At 38.2% G+C, this 21,076-nt stretch overlaps 1 protein-coding gene across 2 annotated transcripts in view; it reads right to left on the minus strand.

Annotated features, from left to right (window-relative positions):
* Positions 1-1,853: 1,853 nt before the first annotated feature.
* LOC138592164 (alsin-like) overlaps positions 1,854-21,076 on the minus strand; it is a 33,291-nt gene continuing 14,068 nt past the window's right edge. For both annotated transcript variants that reach the window (XM_069662840.1, XM_069662838.1), the window contains exons 17-40: positions 20,475-20,540; positions 19,458-19,617; positions 18,507-18,638; positions 17,671-17,799; positions 17,394-17,417; positions 16,157-16,227; positions 15,600-15,666; positions 14,379-14,557; positions 13,898-13,963; positions 13,577-13,675; positions 13,120-13,284; positions 12,569-12,680; positions 11,643-11,720; positions 9,717-9,853; positions 9,293-9,445; positions 9,059-9,173; positions 8,070-8,227; positions 6,864-6,962; positions 6,569-6,751; positions 6,392-6,437; positions 6,167-6,228; positions 5,367-5,516; positions 5,043-5,139; positions 1,854-4,772 (exon numbers count right to left, since the gene is read on the minus strand). In XM_069662840.1, coding sequence (XP_069518941.1) covers positions 4,734-4,772; positions 5,043-5,139; positions 5,367-5,516; positions 6,167-6,228; positions 6,392-6,437; positions 6,569-6,751; positions 6,864-6,962; positions 8,070-8,227; positions 9,059-9,173; positions 9,293-9,445; positions 9,717-9,853; positions 11,643-11,720; positions 12,569-12,680; positions 13,120-13,284; positions 13,577-13,675; positions 13,898-13,963; positions 14,379-14,557; positions 15,600-15,666; positions 16,157-16,227; positions 17,394-17,417; positions 17,671-17,799; positions 18,507-18,638; positions 19,458-19,617; positions 20,475-20,540 — 2,587 coding nt within the window. In that variant the 3' untranslated portion in view covers positions 1,854-4,733. The remainder of the gene's footprint in view (positions 4,773-5,042; positions 5,140-5,366; positions 5,517-6,166; positions 6,229-6,391; positions 6,438-6,568; positions 6,752-6,863; positions 6,963-8,069; positions 8,228-9,058; positions 9,174-9,292; positions 9,446-9,716; positions 9,854-11,642; positions 11,721-12,568; positions 12,681-13,119; positions 13,285-13,576; positions 13,676-13,897; positions 13,964-14,378; positions 14,558-15,599; positions 15,667-16,156; positions 16,228-17,393; positions 17,418-17,670; positions 17,800-18,506; positions 18,639-19,457; positions 19,618-20,474; positions 20,541-21,076) is intronic.

A 21,076-nucleotide genomic window follows, 5' to 3' on the forward strand; every position in this document is an offset into this window, starting at 1 on the left:
TGCCCTACTTACCTCAGTCATGGCTGCAATATTTTGTTCACATCCAGGCTCCTGCTTTCCAACCACCCCTCTGGATATTATGCCGCTGCAAACATCACTGTGCTCTTCTCTCATAAAGGGAAATAGTTCCCTCTTGTGTCCGTTTTGTGCCACTGTCACTTTAGCAGCCACCCCAAGATGTGGTGTCATTGTGTAAATCAATGAAACAATCTCCCATTTTAAGGAACAGAGGGTCAGCATTCACCAGCCACTCTCTTTATAAAATGTAAGGGTAGTTAAATCTTTTTTATTAAGTAGTAATTCAATAAATCCATTAAACAATTAAAAAACTGAGACTGAATCTTTGCCCGCATGTAGCTCAGTAGTGCAGTTTTCATGTACAAGGCACTGGGTTCAGTCCACAGTTTCTCCATCGAATGTGCACTGTGTGATGATTCAGAATTTGTACAGCTACAATTGATGTCCAATATCAATGTCAACTGGAGCTCTAAGGTGAGCTGACCCAAAGTCATGTACCTAATGAGTTGAGCGTAAGGATGTGCCAGGTTAGGGAACCTTAAATACAAACTAAACAGTCAGATGGTCTCATTTTCTGCCCTAATGGCATCATTCAATATGGAAGCAAAACTAAAAGCTCTGATGAGGGTCCATGTGAGACAATAAAACAATATCCAGTTTAGTTTTACTCTAGTTCCAAAAAGATAATTATAAAAAAAACACTTAAGAGATCAGTGTTAGAAGAGCCTGTGAGACATAAAAATCTTTGACTTAATAAGGAGCCTTAGTGAATCGCTGGCCAACATTGAATGTAGGAGAGGACCTCAACTAAGTTAAACAGTGCTATTACTGGTTCAACTTTGAGTGAAGTTAATTAATTATGCCAAACTTTGTACGACCCATAAATGTTGTGACTCAACCACAGTGGCTGTGATCAGACGTCCAGAGGACGTTCACTCCCAGTACAAAGAAATACACCCAAATGTTAATGAAATTCCATTCCAATTCCATTGATAAATACATACTATGTTTCTCTCTCATGGTTTTAAGGGGGCATGTTTGCCTTTATTTACAGTACAGCTGAAGAGAGACTGAAAATATGGCAAAAAAGAGAGTGGACTAAACCACTGAGCTAAACCAGCGCCCCACTCTTTTTTGGTTTTCATCCTGTGGTCAAAACCCTTTGTCCAAGCAGTGTTTGATCCCATCTTTTGGGCTACAGCAACATTCAAGAAGTGATGGTGGTAGCTTCAATGTGAGTGAAAATTAAGGTATTGTGAGATGCCGGCGATGTGGCACATGACCTAGATTTACTTAACTTTCACAGTGCAACATTTTCACAATGCTATTTTATGAATTTAGCTTACATTAGCTTGCAGGCTAATACTCAGTGACCAGTTATTTTGAAAGACTCCTTCAGAAGATCACTTAAACATATAGCATTTTCTATCAAATGTTCAGTTATTTACTTTAATTGGTTTCATAGAAAGAAATATGTACGCCTGCCTAAACCCAACCCTAACCCTCAGCCTCTAACTCTGACCATAACCACTTAGCCTTATCCCCGGTCCCTGAACATTCTGAAATGATTGGGTTTTTGAAAATAATTGCCTTCAGAAAAAAAATCACTTAAGTATTAAAAAAAAAAAAAAATTCTTTAATAGGTCCATTAAAGTTTTTCAAAGGATATTTACATGACCTTCAGAGAACCCAAGGGATATTTCCCAAAGCTTCTCTGAGGGTAATGGAAAGGTTCAAAAAAAGAGGAACAACATTAGCAGTAGTTACTACTGCAATCCAGACAAGAGATTAGAAACAATAATATTAATAACTATAATAATAATAATCAGAAGAGATTTCCAGAATTTTCAGAACCAGATTTATTGCCTTTTTTGAGTAAACATCTATTATTTCCTATATCGATCCAAAACATTTACATCAAAACTAATTTGCTTTCTGTCAGCAGTTCCCCGGATCTTCTCTTTAAACACGTGTAAAGTTACAAAAATATAGACTTAGTTAGAAAAAGAATAAACTTAAGTCATAAATTCAGTCAGATTACAGCCACATATTCTGAAACCACCAAGAAATATGGTGAAATAGGTTTTACAAAAGATCATGACATGTTTAACATGTTTTAGCCCATAAGACAGAATCTAACCACTTTATATAACTTCTGGCTGTTAAAGATATCGTGTTTTTTGGAGGGGTCAGGCGTGGTATTGATTTTAGCTTAGTTCTGTATAATTTGATTTTTCTAAGAAGCCACATGACAACGAGACACAAGTCAGAAAATTTAAATTCAAATTACATACATGGCAGTGGTCCAGAGATTTCATACAGATTTAAAATTTACAATGTGTGTATGTAATGCGGTTCTGAAATGTCAAACCAGTGACGGCAAGAAGGTAAGAAAACATGTGCTGAATGGTTGGCAGTGCTTAAATACATGTGATCTGTTGATTATGGGCTTAGACATGCAAAACATCTTTACCATCCTTAAACCCGGTATTAATGGAGGCAAGATACATAAACTGAATTATTTTGTCTCATCATCCTTGAATTTTACATTTGTATTACAATGCAGTAGTTTTAACAGCAAAAATAGAAAAGAAAAACATTTTGTCCCAACACATACAGATTCTGAGGGTTTACATTCTACAAAGAGTTGAGTGACATTTAACACAGTACAAACACAACTTAGTATGCTGAAAAAGAAGAAAGAAAAGAAAAATAATTTAATTCCAGTTGTTGCTTTTTTATTTTGTCATGTTTTTTTTTTTTGCATTCTTAAGTTTATTTTGTTCGTATTTGTTCCTTTATTCCTGAGAAAATTGAAAAACACTGTTCATCAATAGTCAGTAACCTCACATCCATAAGTCCTGTACTGTAAACGCAGCTGCTCTCAATAACCTAATCATGTTGCCAGACATTTGGTTTACATCTCTAACACATCATAGATCTCAATGGATTTCTTTAAAGGATGGATTACAATGGATTATCTTACTAAAACTGACTGTGGAATCTAAAAGTTAGACTCAATGGGGCTGCTAAATATTTAGACTGAGTTGTGGGAAATTTTCCAAAAAGTTACTGATCAGTACATTTAATATACCGTATCTCAAATGAGTAATGAATAAATAAAGTAAAACAATTCCCTTAAAAGTGAAGCTCCCTTAAAAAAGAAAACACAAGGATGTTCAAGTCAACTCAAGACTATTAATTTTACGTCCCAGTAACAAACAGTATTCAAAGGATCGAAATACAAGTATAAAAAGTACCCTTTTCATTTTTGTAGGCTAGCTAACAGGCATTAAAAACATAGTTTTGTTTATATTGATCTGCATTAAAACACATAGTCTGTGTGACCACTGTTGCATACATGTCATTCGTCGTTAAATAAGTGCAGTAGTTCATAAGAAAATAGTGTTTAAAGTGTCCTTTCTCCCAAAGCAAATTAGTCCTTTACAAGTTACTGTCTGCACATCAAGTAGTTATCATATTTTCAGGCCAATCTCCCACCAAATTCCAAATTAATCGACGATTACTTTACGACAAATTGCTGGCAAACCCAAAACCAAAAGTCCTTGATGTAGGTAGAGAAAACACTCCAGCTCTATCCTGGTTGGTCGGTCGAGGAACTAAGGAAAATGGTCAGTGCAACATTCAGCTGTTCCTCCCCCGACTTGTTCGTAAATGCTCATTCACACAAAAACATGCTACAGAATAAAAAATAACATTTGTTTAATGTTTTGCTAATCAGTGGTTCAAGATATTATTTTAAGTAAAATACTAAGGGATTTCCCTATGTAGTGACATTTAACTGTCCTACTCCTCAGCTTAATACTTGTTAGTTATGAATACCAGAAGTTCAGACCTGAGACAAACAGTTTCATTTTAAGTTTAAAGAAGCAGCAGTGTTTAGCGGTTGGTTGTTTAGTTCAAGAGAGGTCAGTTTTAATAGATCAAAAATGTAAGAAATAAAAAAGATTTAAACTGTCTCAAGAGATGGTTTGAAGTACCTTTTTAAAGCCTGTTACCACCAGCTGTTCTCCTATTACCTGAACTTGTAATAGGTGTATGCATCAATACATATTGATATTTTCAATGTTGCATTTACTTTTGGAGTTTTGGTTTTGGAGACCTCCATAATCTATTTAGAACATACCAGAATTCATGTTACCCGTTTGTCTCAATGTATTACAGATTATCAAATTAAACATGCCAAGTGATAAAAATCAAGACTGTAAGTTTAGGATACTTTAAAGGAGTGCCTGGCTACCAAAAATAAGTACAATTATTATTTCAGTTTTATTCTTTGTTACCATCCCTTTTGTTCATTTTAAAGTCTGACTGTTTTTCACACTTCATCATGGATGTGTTTGGTAAGTTTCCTTTGACTGGAGTCATAGCAAATCCTGACAGCAAGCTGATGAAACAGCACACCTTACATGTCCAGAAGTGGGTGATGTTTGTGAAAACAGTTTCACACGGAAAAAGGAGTACTTTGGTGTGTTGTAACATACTAGAGGGATTAATAGTGAACAAGGTGTCAAACGTCACACTCTCCCTCTGCCATCTGTCTATGTGGTTCATTGAAGCTACCCAATGGCCTTTGGTGGTTTCACTGTTTATTCTGTGGCTGCTTCTATGTGTGAAGCACTATGCCACTACCGGCAGTGCTTTCATTGCTGTTACCACTTTTTGTTGACAGTGTTGGGTTTTCCTGTCCGATCTTATGTAGTCGACTCCTGCCGGATCTGGATGTAGCAGGCCTGCAGCAGAATCATTTAAAGATGATTTAGTGACCAAAGACTGATAACAATAAATACTACCATACAAGCACTAAGAGTAAAACACCTTTGAGACAGAATTTTACATTTTAATCTGTTACAGAATGTCATCAGATTTTGAAAGATTGCTGTGATCAGTTTCTGTGTGTGTATTCGTACATGAGTGTATGGATGCATGTGTATGTGTGTGTGTGTGTGTGTGTGTGTGTGTGTGTGTGTGTGTGTGTGTGTGTGTTTGTCGGAGGATCCTACCTTCAATGTGGTGAACATCAGTCCCAGCTCCCCATGCTGGACGTTTGGATCCATCAAGTCTTCTATCAGACTGACCTCTGCTCCCAGGTTCCTAATCCTGAAGAGCAGAGCAGCAAAAACACAACATGATCAGTCACCAGCTTCCGGGTCAGCTCAGCACTCTATGTTGTAACATAATACACTGACAGAAACCAAAGGCTTTTCTTTAATGTGTGTCATCAAAACTGACAAAGAACACTACGTTAAAAAATTGGCTGATAACTTCAGGTGCAAATGAGCTGTGTGCGTGTGTGTGTGTGCGAACATGCGTGTGTTGCAACACACCTAGCCCTGAGCACCACATAGAGGAAGAGAGGGAGCAGGTCATCCATGCACCACATGAAGTCGCCTTCCAGCATAGGTTTTACTTCCTGGGTCAACTCCTCAAACGTCTTCTGGATGACGAGGAGTTTGTCTGACGGAGTGAATGTGGTGCTGCGTGTTCAGAGAGTGTATGGTCACATCAGGTTATCTGATGCACATTGGTCATTTAAAATGTGGCTGAGGCCTGAAAACCCGCCAGTAGAGCTTGCACTCTTGTCATCACAAGAGTGACGCAAATTGTACTGATCTAAAGCATGACTTGCAAGTTTGTCAATATTGCATGCAAATGTAATTTTTAGTTATGTTGTGTTTCTTTATTTGAGAAGGGACAATACACAAAGAACATTAACCTTATATAATCTAAGGAAAGGGTTTTAGCAAATTGCTATTTTCTGCCCGTTGTCCCTGGGCAGATAAGTAAAACTATGATCTCTATCTTATCAAGAGACACTGTCATGTATATGTCTGCCCTTAAAGCTATTAAAAAGAGATCCCTTACCCCTGGCTATGTTTAGGCTATGTTCCAGCAGTGAAATACTTCTTGGCTACGTAGTAACTAAAACTTTTAACTTTACCTTTGGGAGCAGAACATGACCCAGGAGCAAATACTCCCAAAAATGTTTAGATCAGTGCTATTTAAATAACACAATCAAAATCAGCTCTATTAGGATGAACAGACCGAGAACTTAGAATTAAAATCCCACTCTATCTTACATTGTCAGGTAATTATGTCATGTCATGTCAGGTGACATTGAAGCTACCTGATTTGTTGGAGTGTCTCTATAGCGGAAACAAAGCAGGCATCTTCACTGCTTGACACAATCTGTGATAAAAGTAAAGAGAACCAGTTATAGAGGACAACACACTTTAACCTGATGTTCAAGTCACAGATAATGCACTATGGGTGTGAGTGATGATAGGTGGAAAAGAGGAGGAAAAGAGAAGTGCAGAAATTCAGAGGAAAAAAAGTATATTTATCATCTGACCTGCTTTTTCTCTCCCAGAATCGACATCCAGACAGGCCAGAACTTCCTACAAGAGAAGAAAAATAGACAATAGAAATAGAAGGTATTTAAAATACTGGTTGCCGAAAACCAGATCTACATCGATTTGTGGGTGTATTAACTAATGTGTGTATTTGTGTGTTAAATGTACACACTCACTCCTGCACTCCCAGGAAGCTGAGCAGGGACTGGTCGGGCTGTTTATTGAGTCGTAGGATGCGCTCCCAGTACTGGGTCTCCTCCTGCTCCTCCTGCAGGCAGTACAGGGTAAAGAGAGGGGGGTAGAGACGAGGGAGCAGCAATGGGAGGAGCAGAGAGGAGCAGCTCACGACCACAACGCCACTGGAGGGAAAGAGAGATGAAGGTTCTTTATAAAAAGACAACACGTGTATTTTAATACTTTTGAGAATGATATGCTAAGAAATGGGTTGTGTGTATGTGTGTTGACACTCACCCTTGCTCTGCTATAGCCGAGTTCTGTCTGCTTTGGGAGAGAGAGGCAGGGGGGTCTGGGATGACGCTGCCATCCTCAGGTAACCCTGGAAACAGAAACCTACAGGCAAATATGTATGTTAATTATTTAAATGACTAAAATGTTTTTGATACATATAATACACATAATATATATTTTTTTATTCTTCCCTATGTTTTTTCTGTCTTTTTATCTCTACGTTGCGATAGTATGCTGTTTGGCAGGGAATGTCTACACATTCTAAAAGTATGTGTTTACCTTTGTAGACATTGATATTTTAGAAACCTGTTTGACTCAACTATAACTTATTCCCGGGAAGATTAGCAAGAGGTTTGTTTTGTTTATGTTAATATCAAATCTGAAATCAAATCAAAATCTGAACCCACACCATCAACATACAGCTACAGTGCTTCCCTCCCACTGGCCATCCTAAACATAAATACATAAAAAGACAACAGCCCTATTTAAAGGGGACATATTTTAGCTATGCAATCAATTTTCTATCATTCTAATGTGTTTTTGAATCACGTTGGTAAAGTTTGTTTCGTTTAAAAAATTGTATGCATATTTTAATTTAATTATTTTTCTGAGCCTCTCCTTCCTCCTGAAATGAACGAGCCGTTTTGCCATTCAAAGGTCAGACCTTAGCCACGATTGGCTGACAGTATTTGGAGTGACAGCATAGCCCCGCACGTGGGATCGCACACGTGGGGGAGCGGACGCACTGCACTGTCACTCCAAAGTTGTAGAAAACATGGCTGCTCTAGGATCGGTTATTCGGCCTCATATGTAGCCAGAATCGCCAGGAAGTATCGGATTGGTAAGTTCAAATCTTGACAACAAGGTAGTGCAGAAAGGCAGCCTGGGGTGAATGACGGTGAATGACGATTGGTTGATTTCGGCGGAAGCAAGGCTCTACGTAGAAATCTACAGCTGTTACTTTTAAAAAAATGTAATTCTGGAAACACAGAATTATGCAGTTTTCAGTTTTTCACTGTGAACAAGAAACACCCAAAAATGTGAAACCCATGCAAAATATGAAAGTATCCATTTAAAAGATATGGCCCCTTTAAAACCTGGGTTTACACTAGATCCATGTCTTAAGTAGTTTGTGGGGCTAAATGTTTACTGTAGAGTCCCTACAAACAGTGAGCTGTAAATAGGAAATTAAATAAGACTTGAATCTACCGGACAAGGCAGTAGAAATGTGTGAGGAAGGCATGAACTTCATTGACGGCCTGTCTGAGCAGCCTGCGGTTGGCTCCCACACCAACGTATGTCATCCTGTAAACTGTAATCAACGTCTCAACCAGCCAGCCCAGGGGGTGGAGAGGGGTTTCACATGCCTGAAATACAAACATGGACACACACAAACACACACACACACACCCCCCCGATATGCACATTGAGGAATTAAGTCAACAAAGCCACAAAAACAATTTTTCTTGATTTGATTTAAGACTAATGCTAGGAACACAAAGCTATGCATTGTGAAGGAAATTTTTATGTTAACCTGTTTGATCATGTGTTTAAATTTCTTTAATATTATGGAGTTAATAATCATGGTATAATCAGCTAAGGTTAATTTTAAGGATATGTATTGTCTACTCCTCTCCAGGGTCTTGTGCATGATTTACTGTTGCTCCTTCTGTCTTAGAGAGATAGTTGGTGGCCTTGTCTGGGCTGAGAGCGCCAGGGCAAGGGGTAAACTCTAGATAGTCAGGCGCTTCAGCTGAAGTCATAACAATAACACCTTACTTTGTCTCTGTGAGAGGGAGTTCTTTCTGTAATGTATAACATACACTGTGAACCTTGATTCTGTGTCAGTCAGCTAGACAGCTGCGTTCTGTGTAGTACTGGTCTGACCCAGCTCGAGTTGTTAATTGCTTTTACTCAACTTTTAATATTCTTCAATTAAATGACATCAAAAGACAACTTTGTTTCCCTAAGATCTTTATTGGCCTCGTCATCAGAAATTGCCACCACATGCATGACAGCTGCCTCACTCATTTGCTTCATTGCCACTTTATTGGAGATAAAGTTTCTTTTGCATAAGATATTAACTTATTATTTCAGTTGTCAGATCAGAATGTGTTATTAAGCTGGCAGTATTAAGCTGGAGTCTAAGTCATTAGTTCACAATCTATATATAATGCTTTCGACTTTTCCACTTGTACCTTGATGAGGTATCTTCGTATGTTGTCATAGTTCGCGGTGGTGACTTGATCTCCATACTGAGGAATAAACTCCAAAGACTCCAATATTTTGTTCTGAGACCTACTGAGGTCCAGGCTACAAAAACACAAACAAGCATACACTCATTTAGTTTGCTATACAGCTGTATATCTATGTAGGGTATGATACCATTTACATTTGCCTGTGTGTGTTTTCATGTGTGCCGCTCTGTCTACCTGTGTCGTCGCGCAGTTGATATCGTAACAGCAATGTTCTCCCAAGCTGTAGTCCTCTCTCCTCTCCCAGCAGCATCACAGCCCAGTCGACTCCAACATTCATCGAACACGCAGACCCACCGCTGCCCTGCAGGCACCACATACTTACCCAGCCTGATTAATATGCACACATTTAAACATTGTTAAAAGTCCAAACAGAGCATCAGCACAAAATAATACAACACTTTTTTGTGTGTGTTTCTAAAGTGTCCATCAGTCTTACAATTATTTCACAAAAGATAAACACACACCCGAAAACATCAGATTCATGAACAAAGAATATCAGAGGCAAAGAAGTGGATACAAACAAATAGCTAGCAGACTTCCGAAGTGGCTGCTCAGTAGAAATGCATTATCATTTAATTTGTGACAAACTAATACTCACTGAAGAATGTTTCTCTCTTTATTTTCGGGTTCTACGATGGCTGGTTTGTTGTACGTTCCAACCACCTTCAGACCTGTTGTCCATTCTCCATTGAAGAAGCCCTCCAGGCAGTCACCGTTAGCAAGTGATAAAACACCCTGAAAAAGAAAGTATTACCAGCTGTAACAACCATTAAAAATGGACAAGGTACTCTTATGGAGAAAAGAATGGTAGACAATGTGAAAAATAGAGCTCACAGTAGGCGATGTGGCTAAAATCCTATATCACAATATAGGATTTTTCATATCTCGATAACGATATCTATCACAATTGGACTTTTTTTCGTATATATACAGTACTGTGCAAAGGCTTAAGGCAGGTGTGAAAAAATGCTGTAAACTAAGAATGCTTTCAAAAATCTAAATAATAATTGTTTATTTTTATCAATTTACAAAATGATGAGTGAGCGAACAAAAGAAAAATCTAAATCAAATCAATATTTTGTGTTACTACCCTTTGCTTTCAAACAAATTCAATTCTTATAGGTACACTTGCACAAAGTCAGGGATTTTGTATATTTTGTATATATACAGTCAGGTGTATGATCAACCAATCATACCAAACAGGTGTTAATGATCATCAATTTCACATGTAGGTTGAAACAGAAATAGCTGTGTAGGAGGCTTAAAGCTGGGTGAGGAACAGCGAAAGTTTGCTACCAAGGTGAGGTTGTGGAAGACAGTTTCATGTCACAGGTCAGACACCATGGCAAGACTGAGCACAGCAACAAGACACAAGGTAGTTCAAAAGCAGTAATTTCAAAGCAGACTGGGGTTTCAAGATGTGCTGTTCAAGCTCTTTTGAAGAAGCACAAGGAAACGGGCAACATTGAGGATCGTAGACGCAGTGGTTGGTCAAGGAAACTTAGTGCAGCAGATGGAAGCTTATTTCCCTCGAAATCGGAAGATGTCCAGCAGTGCCATCAGCTGAGAACTGGCAGAAACCAGAGGGACCCAGGTACACCCATCTACTGTCCGGAGAAGTCTGGCCAGAAGTGGTCTTCGTGGAAGAGTTGCAGCCAAAAAGCCATACCTCTGACATGGAAACAAGGCCAAGCGCCTCAACTATGCACGAAAACATAGGAACTGGGGAGCAGAAAAGGTGGCAGCAGGTGCTCTGGACTGATGAGTCAAAATTTGAAATATTTGGCTGTTGCAGAAGGCAGTTTGTTCACCGAAGGGCTGGAGAGCAGTAAAATAATGAGTGTCTGCAGGCAACAGTGAAGCATGGTGGAGGCTCCTTGCAAGGTTGGGGCTGCATTTCTGCAAATGGAGTTGGACATTTGGTCAGGATTAATGGTGTCCTCAATGCTGAGAAATACAAATACTTATCTATCATGCAATACCATCAGGGAGGCGTATGATTGGCCCCAAATTTATTCTGCAGCCGGACAACGACCCCAAACATACAGCCGATATCATTAACTATCTTCTATCTTCAGCGTAAGAAGAACAAGAAGTCCTGGAAGTGATGGTATGGCCCCCTCAGAGCCCTGATCTCAACATCATAGAGTCTGTCTAGGATTACATGAAGAGACAAGGATTTGAGGAAGCCTACATCCACAGAAGATATGCGGTTAGTTCTCCAAGATGTTTGGAACAACCTACCAGCCGAGTTCTTTAAAAAACTGTGTGCAAGTGTACCTGAAGAATTGATGCTGTTTTGAAGGCAAAGAGTGGTCAGACCAAATACTGATTTGATTTACATTTCTCTTCTGTTCATTCACTGCATTATGTTAATTGATGAAAATAAACTATTAACACTTCCATTTTTGAAAGCATTCTTAGTTTACAGCATTTTTTCCACACCTGCCTAAAACTTTTGCACATTACTGTATATATCGTCATACCGCCTAGCCCTAGCACACTAAAAAAAGATTCATTCTACCTTCCCATTGACGGTCCAGTCATCAGAAAACTCCCCATGGAGAGCTGTGTTGTCGTCTGACACCAACAGACCTTGACCCTGATAGAAAACAAAGACTGCATCAAACTAGGAACGTTTCCACAGATTACAATTGTTTACATTTTAGTCATTATGTCAGGCAATGCCAGATGGAAATGTTATAATTCAGGCTCTTAGATCTTCTTGATACAGTAAGAAGAGACATTACAATTATATATATATTTTTCCTTTATTGATTGTGGAAGTGGTAAATGCTAAGTACATAGTTAGACATTATCAGTGCTACTGCCATTTGGCAGATATCCAAATTCTTTATTATTATTATTTTTTTTTTTATCCAGCCTTTCTGACACTAAAGAAGCCTATTATATGTATTCCAGGTAGTGCAATAGCTGTGACGAAACTAACAATAATTTCAGATTTCAAATTGCTTTTTGGTTTTATGAATATATTAATGTGTGTTAAGTGCACCTAGAAGTACACAGAATACTCCAAATTAACCTTTTGTGAGATGTTGAAGTTCAAAGTATATTCATCTCAACAAATGTAACAAGAACATATTTTTATTACCATACAACCCCTTTTTTGTTCAGTTTGACTTAATGGCCAAACAGGCACACAGAAGAACATGATGCAAACAAACAATTACAAATATGTACACATGATGTATTGTTTTTAATATGTTTTAGCAAAGCACCGTCTGAAGTTATTAATAACATATAATTGACATGAGAAAAAGTCCCAAAGTGGCACTAAATATCAAAGCAATTGCATAAAAGTTGCTGTAATTCACCTGCTTTCATGTCTTGATGTTTAATAGTCATGCCTTTACGTCCTCACATGGTTGATGGCAGTTGAATCTCTGTGCATGTAATCACATGTAGGTACATACTTCAGGATAAACTTACACTCATCTTGTTGTCTCTGAAGGTCCCTTCAAAGTACACACCGTATTGCGTCACAACCACAGCGCTGCCATGCCGCTGATCGTCCAACCACAGTCCCATGTACTTCTCACCTCTGGGATAAAGACAGCAGTGAATATTAACAGTCCTGTGTGTTCTATATACTCACTTAAGATTCAGTAGAGTCAGGGTTACAAATTAGTAATTCAGAATCTTCCTTTTTGCAGGAACACTTTGAATGCCCTTCAACTGCTTTAGACTGAAAACTAAAGCTACAGTTAATCATAAGAAACAGTGCTCATTATTCACCCCCCCCCCCCAAATACATTTTTCAGGTTTTATTAAAAAAAGTATTGATGTTCTAAAATAGCCTGGTAATACATATTTTTCTAAAGGTGCCGAGTGTCTGAAAAATAACAAAAATAACCTGACAGTTCTGTATCAACACACAATGGAGTCTCCAGGGTTAAAACAAGGATATCAGGAATTCTTTCTTAGGTATTAAGTTCATATAGAAATCTTTCTGGGGGTTTGAGCAAAACCATTAAACAGACCTGGTGATGTCCTCATAGACTCCGTATCCTGTCTTCCTGTCGTGGACCCACTGGCCTATGAAAACGCCTGAGGACTTCTTGTCCAGCTTACCAGACTGCAGCATACCGTAACCGTGCCGTTGCCCATCACAGAAACAGCCCTCATACACTTCGCCACAGGCATACCTAGGTAGAACCCACAGAGACATATATAAATACACACAGACAGTGGCCCCCAACAGAATATGTTTTGTCCTGGCAAAGAACCAAAGGCTTTGTTCAGACTACAGGCAAATAAGATATCTTAGAATCAGATCAGATTTGTGTGCTTCCATGATGCAATTCGGTCCGTCTAGATTTGACGTTGTCGTTTTATGTATTGGGCAAAACACTAAAAGGGCTGTGGTCTCCAGTCCTGATTTTTACACAGGTTATTTGCCATTCTCACTAAAAAGTTAATAGAAATCAGTGTACTAACTTGTACTTGCCGAAACCATGGATCTTGCCATCTTTCCATTGTCCTTGGTAGATGTCTGGCTTATTCAGCAATTTGTTCGGTATTATACAGTGTCCGAAGCTAGAAAGAGAAATAATAACTGTACAAAAATGTTCTAACAGTAGTTTAATCATTATTGGTTAATCAAACAGTCATCAATAACCAGCTGCTTTTACTGTTTTAAAAAATACTGAATGTTAAAAGCATACAAGGACTGAGAAGTCACCACTGCTCTCACAGTTTTTAATATTTCATCTTCTCGCTAACGGGTGGAGAGATGAGTCAGATTGGGAAGGTACTTACCCATCCTCCTGTCCCTTCCTAAAGTTCCCGCTATAGGCCCGTCCATCTGGCCACTTCATGGTGCCTCTGTAAATGCAAATAATTTTTACAGTCCAACTATCTGCATCTCACCAGTTTACACCACACAATGGCAATTGAATTAGACATTACCATGTAGAATTAACTTAAGCTTTGATTAACAAATTACCAAAGTCTGGATTTAACAAAAAATGTCTTTCACATTCACATACTTTGTTTGCTCATCCCTTTACTTTACTCCAGTGATTTGAGAATGGGGGGCTGGACTAATGTCACTGTTGTTATCCTATTTGTATACTTATGTAATCATTGTAGGGTACTATGGGTATGAGCAGGGAACACGTATACATACTTTTCATTGTGGTACATTCAAATACACTAAAAAAATCCAATAGAGCACAAACGAACATGAGAGCGGTATACACAAACACACACACACAGATACACAAGCATGCACTCTTACCTGCCATGAACATGTCCTGCCAGCCAGCCCCCGGTGTACTGGGCATCTTTAAAGCGTCCCTCTCCAGTGAACATGTAGGAGGCTGTACGAGACATTGCTGTTGACCCTGGCGATGACCCCTGACCTCCACCACCCAGCACCTGATCTACTGCCTGGTTCAGAGATCGCAGCCACTTGTTCTGAAGAGAAAGAAAAAAAATGTGTTACTTAGAAAGAATGACCACATTAGAGAGGCAACAATGAGCAGAGAATTCTAAATGAAAGAATACATCCATAATTTTGTATACACAGAAATATAAGGGCCTTCTGATTAAATTCCACTCTTTCTAACTATTCAGCTCTTGGAAGCATACATGAGAAGTTTTGTCATGATTAGTTTAGATTCACCCACACAACATGTCCTGCTTCTACAGGTGCATCTCTTTAGAATTAGAATATCGTGGAAAAGTTACATTTATTTCAGTAATTCAATTCAAAAAGTGAAACTCATATATTATATAGATCCATTACACACAAAGTGAAGTATATCAAGCCTTTATTTCTTTTAATATTGATGATTATGGCTTAGAGCTAATGAAAACCCAAACTGAATTAAATTACTGAAATGAATTAACTTTTCCACAATATTCAAATTTTTTGAGATGCACCTGTGTATTTCTTCCATAGTAATGTGTTTAACCTTGTTAAGCCTGTTTCACAGCCCTGCACTATACTAGCATATACTGTACCTCAGCTTCTTTGGTCATTCAAACTCCAAAAAGCAGGTGGCCACACTTCCTTCACATTTCCAATAATTCCAATTCAATGTAATATATTCATTCTAATTTTTAACAAATGTCAATCTATAGTATATGTATATGTAATCTATAATAAAGATTTTTGACCTGCAACCATATGCTAAGATGAGGAAAATGAATCTTATATCTTTCAAACTGAATACAAAAATTAGAAAGACTGGAGAACAGAGTATTAAAAAAATATATTTTAAAGATACAAAATTCATATGTATGATTTGTGTTCAGCTAAGAAATATCCCAGATGAACTCATAGCATTTATTGTCATATTGGGAAAGTTTTTAGTGCCATCTAATGGTAGTTGTGTTTAACTTTAACAACTTTCTTTTTTTTTTTTTTTTTACATCAGGCAAGCTTAATATGTTTTCTCAATTCGTATCTCTATTTGCAAAACAATATTTGCAAGTGAATAAACCATAAATGTACCTTCTCTTGTGGAGTTGATGCCACCAGGGTGAAACTCTCCTCTGGACAAGTAATTTTGATGGCATAGCTGTACACACACAACAAAGAAAAAAAAAAATTGAAAATACCTATTTTTACAATAGTTTTTGGTTGACCTGTCCGGGTACAATAAAGATCAAGCCACTTTAAGCCAGATGTTCTTCCTATCAAAACAAACTTACAAACCACTACAATCTGTGACACAGACGTCAACCGTGAATAATAGTTCCTGAAAAGACCCAGGAATCGGACGAGCAGCAGTAACCTCCAAGGCCGACTTTTAACCTCTGGAATGTCTTAAAACAAAGTTCAACTACCAGCTACTAGATGCTGGATCCAACATATTGGGAGAATAAAAGTCATTGTAAAAATCTAAGCTAGAGTATTACATTACTGCACTGTGGGGTTCAGTGAGATGACATATGTTGATTATTCATGGTTTTGAACACTAAGGGCTCATTCATTTTATAGTCACATCCATCCTTAAGTCATATTAGCTTTGATTTTAAAGTATCGATTTTAATAAACAACAAACTCACAGTCCACTGCTGTCTTCAGTGACTGGTTTCACCCACAGACAGGTCAGAGGATAGACATGGTGTGTGGAGAACTGCAGGTAGAGACAGAGAAGCAGTTTGTGTATGTTATTAACATCTTTCTGCATTCTTACAGTCATACTTCTCACATTAGCTCACACCATACTGGCTGAGATAAGCTTGTTAGCAAAGAAGAGAGGAAAAATATGCCTCCTCTTCAAGTGTCTCACAACAGTTTCAGTCTAATTCTGTTCAGTTTGACTTCAAATATTACTTCTCACTGAAATTCATTTATAATGCAACATGCATATAAATGTACAATGCAGACACTTTTCCAAAGGTGCAGTGCATAACACAGGGAATGAACCAAAGACCCCAGAGAGAGAAACAGGAGAGGTTTAGTCACTATCTGTAATAACGCATTACACCACACCAAACAGGAAGACAAACTATATAATAGGTACCAGATGTTTTTATGCTAAAACACACACACACACACACACACACACACACACACACACACACACACACACACACACACACACACACACACACAAACACACAAACACACACACACACACACACACACCTCCAAGAATGTCAAAGTTGTCAAAGAGCTGGTGATGTTGTTTTCTCTTGGAGCAGATGCTTTTAAAACCAGAATGCAGAGGTGAGTTGCAGCCATTCACTAGCACCTTTCAGGCTCCAAACTCGAGCAACTATGACATCTATTTTCACCATGCATTTACTAATGTCACTGCTGTAAACACAACTGAACTAAAATCCACACTCAGAGCAGCCTGTTGGTTAAGGCTAAAGCTTGGAATCAGCAAACAGGACAACATGAAAAATAAATGTTAACACAGAACAGGAGCGGGAATCACTCAAAATAACATTGATAACAAATTAACAAATTTTTAACAGAAACTGAACCCTGTCATCCCAATGAAATTAGGATTTAATGCACGGATCTTAGACTGAACAACAATAGTTGGAGCAAGATCCTACTAAGCTGGCAGTGTATAACTCATAGGTACAGACTTCTAAAAGGGTGACAAGTCCCTTTAACATTACAAAGTACTGTGTTAGCATTTATTTACCCGCTTTGTTCTTGAGAACCTGTAAGCACTGAATAGAGGCCAGACCCCCATGCTGCTGCAGCACAAAGCTTAGTGTAGTGAAACTGGTTGGTTGGTTGGTTGGAGGGGAAGTAGGGAAAACTGATGTCAGATATACTTACAAGGCTCTGAGAAGGAATGGCACCCTGAGTGATTGAAAGATACAGTAGATATAAACTTAAACAATTTAAAGTTAATATAAAACAGTTTTAATGGACAGGTCCAGAGTTCTTGATCCTTCATGCTTTAGGCAATGTTAGCTAATCTAATCTGGGTATCAACCTCTGTTTGTAGAGAATGTATGATGTCCACCAGGATTTATACTGCTCATAAATAGAAGAAAAATACTATTAATAAGCGAATTGTGTACATGTTATCTGTGTATTTACAAATGTGTACCTGCGTGTGCACCAGTGCGTCACTGAACAGCATGAACCAATGGTTAGAGAAGCGCCCGGCGTTCTGCAGAGTCAGGGATCTGTTGCTGCTCTCACACACCACACGACGTTTCGGGAGACGTAGAATCTCCTGATGACCAAACATGTACATTTATTTATTAAAATGTGAAAAACTGTTGGTAACAATTTTGTTTTACATTTTACCAGAATTCCTGCCTCCATTAGCCAAGTGAATACATTCAGTAAAGGGAAATGGTGCCTTTTTACAAATGTAAAAACAAGCCTAGAAAGACAAAGTCCACTTCCACATTTGTAAGTTAATGGTCAGATTTGTTAGCCTCTTTCTGCATATCACAGCATGTTGGTGAATTTTCATTTAAGCTACTATTTTGGATATAAATGGTTTCCATCGGAGCACTGAATAAAGAAAATCATTACTTGAAGTATCTACTTGTTAGTGCAGGAATGTTAATTATAATATCCCACTGTGCTATTTATTTTTCATCCCTGACTTTAACCTCAGCTCGCAGGTAATCAAGATGACTTGAGGGTTAAAGCTTGTTGGTATTGCAAGCACATTAACACACTTCCCCAATGTCCAGGGCAAAAAGCTTTCCTTTTAAACGATATCTGATCCAAAAGGAGGACCGGGCAGTTTTGTTTGGTAAATTTAAGTTTTACTGTATTCTATGAGCAGGAACACTGTTATTTTTGGGTAATGAAATAAATGTCACAAGCACAGTAGCTTAAGTTGTATATGACCAGTTTCTAACCTAAATAGTAGAATCAGGAATAATGCAAGCTTGTTGAAATAGCTAAAGACAGAGTTGTGCTCACAGTAGTTTTTCCTGGATGGGTTTTCCAGAAGAGGAAGGTGGTTTCAGCCTCTTTTTTCCTCTTAGACAGGGACAAAGACAGGGACTCATACTGACCACAGCCCTGATGGAGGGACTGATACTCTGTAGTTAACTGCAGGAGAGAGAGAGACAGACAGATAGACAGACAAACATGCAGAGAGAGAGAGAGAGAGAAAGAGAGAAAAAGTGAGAAAGGGTTGGGTTGTATTTGTCTTTTTAATTCCAGAACAAAAATATAATTGTAAAACCGTAATTGACCAATCCTACAGTCTAGTAGGGTTCCGATACTCTTTCAATAAACAATGTTCAAACAAAACAATATCAGTGGATTTAAAATTTTACAGTATGCAAAGTACCCAAGCTTTAAAAAACACAGATCTACAATCTAAAATGTAAAACCTGAAGCTTCACCTAGAGAGAGAGGATAAAGAGTGAGTGGCGCTATCTAAAACAAAGCCGATATTCTGTGTGTTTTACAGAGGAATAATGACCAGATTAACATGCACACAGATCCACATAAGCCTGTGAGGCATTGCCAGATTTTTTTTGAAAGCAGCCAAAGCACTGCTTCATTCTGCTTGCTATGTGTGTCCTCTCTGCTCTGCGGCTCTTTTACAGCCGTGACCATTTGGAGTGTAATTTAGACACACAAGTTAACCTTTAGCATCTGTTGCAGACTGAGAGCAACTTAATTTGTTAACTTATTCTCCCTTTAACCTTATAAGCTTCTCATCAAGGAACAGGTGTTGCAAGATTAGCTTTATTTCGAGCCAACAAAGTTACAGTTATATGTTGCAATATATCAAAAATTACTCAATACTGGAAATTAAGAAATTTGTTAATTGAGAAAATGAAAGGAAAAGAAGGAACATTAACAGAGTGAATAAAGAAAATGACAGAAAGAAGCAAAATGAAAATAGTTTAGCCTCACCACATCATAACAGGCTGCCAGTTTGAGCAGGACTCGGCTGTACTGGTGGAGCTGCTGCAGAGGCCAGTATAACAGTGAAACCAGATCAACATCCCCACTGCCAGACTGGTCTGATACACACAGCTGAGCGAGCACAGTCTGCTTAGAGCCTAAACACTCACTGAACAAAAACATACAAAGAGCCAGAAGGGAATAAAACACTACTAGAAAGCAATTATCTGCAGTATTGTAATCCAAAAAAAATCTTTTCAGTTGTTTTCAGTTGATGGAAGCTAACCAATAAATCTTGCACTGCTGCACATTAAGTGATATGTTTTAAGGTTAGTTCTCATTGAAAACAAAGGAACTGGTTATTTAGCATGAACATGATCATCAGGAATAAAGGGTTTATTGTTTAAAAACTTTTTAAAACAATAACATTGTCTTTATACCAAAGACTGCAAACTTCAAAGATCCCTCACATCGGCACAATCAACAGCAGAACAGCTTCTTGTGTTGGTCTGAAGCAGATATTCACGGATATGGAAAATTCAATTACTGTCATGTTAGCGTTAGTTACGTCTCAGTATTTGTCAACAGAGCTGTCAATCATTGCATTGGATTGGCATTGCATTATAACATCAAATCACTTCTCAGAAAAATGAACACATAGATAGCTAGCTATAATGACAGAAACCATGTCTGAGTAAAGTATTTATGATGTGTATTTTGATTTTATAGTTTGACCCTTGTCCCATCTGTTGATATGGAGAAGGCTTTTTGGCCTGTACTGTCAGCAGGGGGCGTCTGAGATGTTTTGGCTTCACTTTTAGGGAGTCATGTTGTCCATCTTTTATAGAGTCTAGGTTTAGACCAAAGGAAGCACCGTTGTTGCAGCCCTTTGCACTGGCACTCATTATAGTCTCATTTATGTGCATTTTTGGGTTAAGACCAAGTGAGGAAAGCCAAACTCCTCAAGTGAAAACAGAAAACAATAAATAATAATAATAATAATAATAATAATAATAATAAGCTTACAGTAAGAGTTTATGAAGTGACTGGAATCCACCCATCACCTGGAAGTCACCCACTGATGAACAATACCTACAGACACAATGAGAGGAAGAGATTTGGCTTTGGGATTTCATTGTAAATACTATGTGCAAAATAAGACATTCATATAAACTGATAAGTCTTTTGTAAAAACAACTTGTACCACTCTATGCACAATCTACAAAAGAAACTCTGTAAGCTTCAATCATATTTGGAGTGGAAAAACATTGCCACTTCATATTTGGGACATATGAAGTCATAAGCCCTTTTCACACATGCACACCTGACAATTGCCAGATAAATGTCTTCAAGACAATCTCCCGCTGAAATTTTCCAGAGTTGTCCTTTCACACGTCCCTCACAAGCCCTGTCAGACGCGTGGAGGGAGGAACAGTGGGGGTAGGAGCTATAGGGCTACAGAGTGCAGATATAGAAGGCTTATGGGGTCTGTGGACTTTACAAGCTTTTAATATTGATAAAAAATAACAAGGTGGTTTTTAACAAGACTTAAGACTGAACTATTAAAACTTTTTGTATTGTAAGAGAGGACTGCACAGTTTCTGCAAAGAAAACTGGCAGATATTCTC

This window comes from Semicossyphus pulcher, unplaced genomic scaffold (genome assembly GCF_022749685.1).
Source record: "Semicossyphus pulcher isolate SPU_LCO1_2020_fin unplaced genomic scaffold, fSemPul1.0.p SCAF_15, whole genome shotgun sequence".
Taxonomy (NCBI): Eukaryota; Metazoa; Chordata; class Actinopteri; order Labriformes; family Labridae; genus Semicossyphus; species Semicossyphus pulcher.